The sequence below is a fragment of the Gracilinanus agilis genome, chromosome 3, assembly GCF_016433145.1.
Source record: "Gracilinanus agilis isolate LMUSP501 chromosome 3, AgileGrace, whole genome shotgun sequence".
Classification (NCBI taxonomy): Eukaryota; Metazoa; Chordata; class Mammalia; order Didelphimorphia; family Didelphidae; genus Gracilinanus; species Gracilinanus agilis.
Genome location: NC_058132.1, coordinates 659584591 through 659589951, shown reverse-complemented (window position 1 = coordinate 659589951; position 5361 = coordinate 659584591). Strand labels below are relative to the sequence as shown.

The following is a 5361-nucleotide window of genomic DNA, read 5'->3' as shown; positions in this document are numbered from 1 at the left end:
CACGTAGAGTCCCTCACTTCCATTGAGGCCCTGTTGAAACCCCCTTTTCTGTGGGTGGCCTTTCTAGGCTTCTCTTCCTGCTAGTGCTTTCCCCTTGGGGGTGGGATCACTTCTCATCCCTTCTTTCAGCATCTTGTATATATCTGGTTATTGTCATGTTCCATTATAATTGGTTCCTTGAGGGCACGATGAATGGTCTGGCATTGTGCTTCTGGTGCCTGGCATGTAGTAAATGCCCGGTAATTCTTACTGACTGACCACCTTGAAGCTCAACTTAAAATGCGCACATACTCCAGGAGTCTTGGTTCTACAGGAAAATAAAAAGCGTTTAAATTTAGACCTTTTTGTTTCATTTTTAAATGTAATTGGAGTATTTTTTCGTTTAATCAACTTTGGTTCCACATTAAGGTTAGATAGCTATTGGCTCCTAGGCATTGCCACCTCTATTAAGGAGTCTCCATTTTTTTTAAGTGGTGATAGTATCTGGGTATCATTAATTGCATGTATTTGGTGCTTAGTAAATTCTGGGTCTCTTAAATGATTAGCAACTAGAAACCTGTTTAAAAATCAGTATTTGCAAATGACTCAGTAAAGCACTTTTTTTTTTTACAGAAAATGCATAATTTTGAGGAAGAACTAACATGCTCCATATGTTGTAGCATATTTGAGGATCCTCGAGTACTGCCATGCTCCCATACATTTTGCAGAAGTTGTTTGGAAAATGTTCTTCAGGCATCTGGATACTTCTACATGCAGAGAGGCATGGGAACTCCACTGACATGTCCTAATTGCAGGAGTGTAATTGAAATCCCTCCCCCTGGCATTGAATCTTTGCCCATCAATTTTGCCCTGAGGGCTATTATTGAAAAATACCAGCAGGAAGAGCACCCAGATGTCATCATGTGCCCCAAGCACTCCAGCCAGCCACTCAACATCTACTGCCTGCAGGATTGCCAGCCGGTGTGTGGCCACTGCCTTACCATTGGCCAGCACCGCGGGCACCCCATTGAAGACATTCTCAGTGCCTACATGAAAGTAAAGGATGAGCCCCACAAACTCTTCAAGCAGTTGACTGATGATCAATGGGAAGATTTCTGGTTGCTCATTGAAAAGTTAAAGGAGCAGAAATCCCATGTGGAGCAAATCATACAAATTGAGAAAGAAAACGTCCACCAGTATTTTAAGGAGCTTAATGATATCTTGGAACTGAAAAAAGATGCTTTACTATCTGCCTTGGATGATGTTGGGAAGGCATTCAATGAAGAATACATTCCACAAATAGAAAGAATGACAGAAATAAGAGTGGAGCAAATTGAATTAAAGGGATTGACTGCCATGTTGACAGAGGAGGAATCACCAGTTAAGTTCCTTGAAAAAATAGGTAATATTCGTCAGCGGGTGCAGGCACTAAAACAAAGAGAGCTGCCCGGCGTTCAAAATTTTGAGATTTGTCCCCATGTTGACACCGTCCTGAAGGAAGAGTGGGCCAGAAATGAAATCAGTCAAATAAAAAACCTTGTGGTTCCAGAAATAAAGCTCTCCTCCCAAATGATGCAAAGCATCCCCTCCAAGGAGGAGAAGGAGAAGGAAAAAGAAAAGGTAGAGGAGGAGAAAAAGGAGGAGCAGAAGGAGGTGGAGGAGAAGAAGAAAGTGGAGTTTGCAAAGATTTTCAGCATTTTTATACTGACAGGCATTTCAGTGATGTTGATGTTAATATTTTTGTTTAACAGACACTAGCTGCCCATTTTACATGATGTGAGTTCAGGATATTCTCTGAAGTTTCTCAGTCTCTGTATCATTCTTTTTTCAACAACATGTATACAGTTAAGGAAACCGTGTGCCTCACTTATCATACGCTGAAGGGATTCCTATGTGACATGATTTCCTCTTGTTTATGTGATTTCAAATCTGGATTTAACTCTGCTTTCCACCTTCTAGCCACTTCTTAATTAGCTCTGGGAGGTGAGGAGAGAACCCTTCCCAGTGCTACCCCAAATGATGGAAGGCTTTTGACGTGCTATGTTTCAGTGGGGGCAATTAGCCTAAAATCAAAGAGTAAAGAAAGCAGAATGCTTGGATTGGTGGAAATTTCATTATTCAAAGTTGTCTAGTTTTCTTAGAATTATTTTGAATTCAGATTATTTCTAACTGAGAAATTTACTTTTCCATTTTGGCCAATAAATGTTGACTATCTTATAAGATTGTGACATTTGAATGTGTTTTTACTGACATGGTTTCCTCTCCTAGAATTTTGTATTCTGAAGTCCCCTTTTTTTCCCCACTGCTATGCCAGTGTAAACTCGATACATTTAGCCATCTGCATCCCATTCCTGTAGTCCTTGACCCCTAATAGCTTGCAGCCTTCCTCTCCTCTGCCTGTGGTCTTGTCCCTCTTGCTGAGCTCTTGGTCTAGACTATCCTTGAGAGATCACTTATCCCCTGTCTTGGGGCAGCTCAAACCCACAGACCTTCACAATCAGCCTTCTTTGTCCCTGTGCCTGTGTCAGTTGATAAACTCCTGAGTCTGGAGTTGGAAGGGACCTCAGAGGCCTCTAATCCAGCCACTGTTCAGGTGCTTGTCAGACCCACACTTGGCTACTGATTGCAGAACCCAGTGTTTAGGGAAACTTAAGTCCATGTCAATTTTCCTTGAACTTCAGACAGTACATTTGGGACCCAGTTCACAACTCAGTTATAGGCCTGAGTGTTTGTTACATTCATTACAAGGTGTTAGGCAAGTGTTCTTTGACCTTCTGAGTGATATCTTGGTGAATTCTCCTTAGCTAGCCCTTCCAGGATCTTCACCATTTAGGGGGAATTGAGGGGTCCGTTTTTGGGGAGGTGAGAAGGGCAGGAAGAGACAAAAGAGAGCCTGTATAGACACTTGGATGTTCAGTGTTTCAGGAAGTCAGGCTTCCATCTGTTTTCACCTGGAAAAAGCTTAGTTTGTGAATGAAAAAACTAGACTTGAGGAGTAATTTGCCTAAGGTTCTAATTAATGGCAGAATTGGGCCTAGACCAGTGATGGGCAAACTTTTTAAAGAGGAGGCCAAAGGAAAGGAAATGCTCATCTGTCAGACTGTTTCTGTGGCAACTCTTTCGAAGTTTCATTGTATTCTATCCTCATTGTATTCTTCAGATTAGGAATAATGTTGTGTGTCGGAATAGAACATTTCAGGAGGCTGCATCTGGCCCATGGGCACTAGTTTCCCCATCACTGGTGTAGATGGTTAACTAGGATCAGACTGTCCCAAATGAATTCAGAAGCTTTTCCTCTGGAATTTCTTGTCCCTTCAAATAGGAAAGACTTGATGCTAACCTCAATTTAGCAGAAATGACTTATTTGGGGCATATTAGTATAGTGATGCATAGACTTCTTGTGGATGGCACCATCTTTTGAAGGGAGTTGAAAAGGAATTGATTCCTGGATCCACAATCCCATTTTCTTTGATGGTGTGACTTGATATCCCCCTTTGGCTAATGGAAGACAATCTAAATGAGGGCAGAGCAAGAATTCAGTAGTCATTATTGTAATAGAGTGTGGGAGGCCAATAAGAGAAACAGAGTCTCAAATAGATAAAAATCTGAGATTCCTCTTTTGACCCCTTTTATGATCAATACCTTTTCTTATTGAAAATATTATAGCCTTGGAAAACTAAGTTCCTAGCAAACCAACAGTTAAGAGGCTAACAGTTTCTCTTTAAGACAGAAATGTAGAAAATTAAGCTCGAAACTGGACAAAAGTTAGACAAGACTCATCTAGGGGGTACTTTCCTCCAAATAAGGTATAAGACTTAGCCTTGGGACTTGTTTCTAGAACATCCAGCATTATCTTCATGAGAAAATTCTTTGTAAAACTATAACCTTGTGCTTTGTAAAACCATATACTAATGATGCCGTAATTCTGTAACTTCAGCTTGACTGTGCAGCTACGAAGTTTCTAGGGGTTCTTTTGTGTGAATTGAGTCTTGAAATCTAGATAAATAAAACTCCATGCTGCCAGTGAAGGAGAAGCAGCTAAGACCTAACAGAAAGATCCCCCTTTTCCCTTTACTTTATTATCAACTAAGCTATCCTTATCAGATTATCTTGTGATGTTGGATAGCTTTCAACAATAGGGAATTAGGTTGTAGGAGTCCGAAATCAGATTTAGCCAGGCAGGCAGGCAAGAGCTAAAAATTCCAACCTAGAATACAGCAAGGAACTGGACACAGAGGACTCTATATATGGCAGTTGGGGTTTTGGTGGAGTTTGGTGGAGTTAAACCTCCACTAACCAGAGAGCCTGTGGATTTTTGGATTATCATTGTGCCTTGGGAAACATTTGCAAAGCATCATTTCCATCTATCAAGTGCAAGAAGATCAGGTTGAGATTAGCTGTCTTGTTTGGTGGACAAAAAGATACATCTTTCTCCCTGTCTTCCCTGTGGATTTACTAGGGGGTTTACCTGTGATCCTGAACCAGCTGATACATCTGAGCAATATATCAAGGTCATCTGCATGAGAACCCATTCTTCCCTTGTGTCCTGGCTGCCTACCTGCCATAGTGTTAGTGAAGGGATTTCCCAGACATCTAACCCTGAGTTTATCCCAAAGGTGTTATGTGTAGTTTTGTCCCACTCCCTTTGCTTGAGCTTATCCATTAGAAATTAGTTTAGTCTGTCCATTCCCTAACCCCTAAGCTTTAATAATAGGTTTTCTTTACTTCTGTGCCTTTCTCCAAACCCAAGATTTAACCCACAGAAAGATAGCCTTCAAACCTTCCCTTTTCCCTGGCTAGGCTGACCAGTAAAACTGCCAACTGTCATTACCAAGTTAAGGTAATTTCTCCCAATTCCCACATCCCTTGAATATCCCTTCTTGTCCTGTGTCATTCCTGTCACTTGTGGGTGTTGGTGTGCCTTAGTTGTCAATATTATTCTGTGTTAGCAGTTTCCCTATTTCAAATGGCAACCTCAGATGTTCTGGGGGAGAGAAAGGTATAGGAAAAGGGAGGAAATTCACTCTTTGGCAGTTACCCTATACTGGAAATGAGAGAATTCTATTGAGCCCCTCAGGGGTTGGTTGAGACTTGAACATTCTATGCCAATAGGTGAAGATTGTTCCCCCACTAAGCTCATTGACAAACTTCCTTTAAGTTTTTTTACTTCTCTTGGACATTTTAAGACTCCAGGAGGAGGGGTTTTAACCATTTTTCTTGCTGTTTTTCCATATCTGGTGTATTTTTCATCCCTGTTTTGTGTGTGTGTGTGTGTGTGTGTGTTATGGTTATTGTTAAATCTTGTTGTGTATCCTTGTAAATTAATTTATAGTGGCTTTTAACACTACTATTACTTTAATACCAAGTATATTTGTAATACGT

General features: G+C 40.9%; 1 protein-coding gene across 1 annotated transcript; it reads left to right on the top strand.

Moving 5' to 3' along the window:
- Window positions 1-615: 615 nt before the first annotated feature.
- LOC123240274 (tripartite motif-containing protein 59-like) lies at window positions 616-1737 on the top strand. Its single transcript, XM_044667704.1, has 2 exons — window positions 616-1599; window positions 1648-1737. Exons 1-2 carry the CDS (start codon window positions 616-618, stop codon window positions 1735-1737), a joined length of 1074 nt encoding a protein of 357 aa, XP_044523639.1.
- Window positions 1738-5361: the final 3624 nt, after the last annotated feature.

Excerpts from the sequence above, each read along its gene's own strand:
- LOC123240274 (XM_044667704.1), top strand. The coding sequence starts at position 616 with ATGCATAATTTTGAGGAAGAACTAACATGCTCCATATGTTGTAGCATA. Across the intron at positions 1,600-1,647 it reads AGGAGAAGGAAAAAGAAAAG|AAAGTGGAGTTTGCAAAGAT; the intron begins GTAGAGGAGGAG and ends GAGGAGAAGAAG.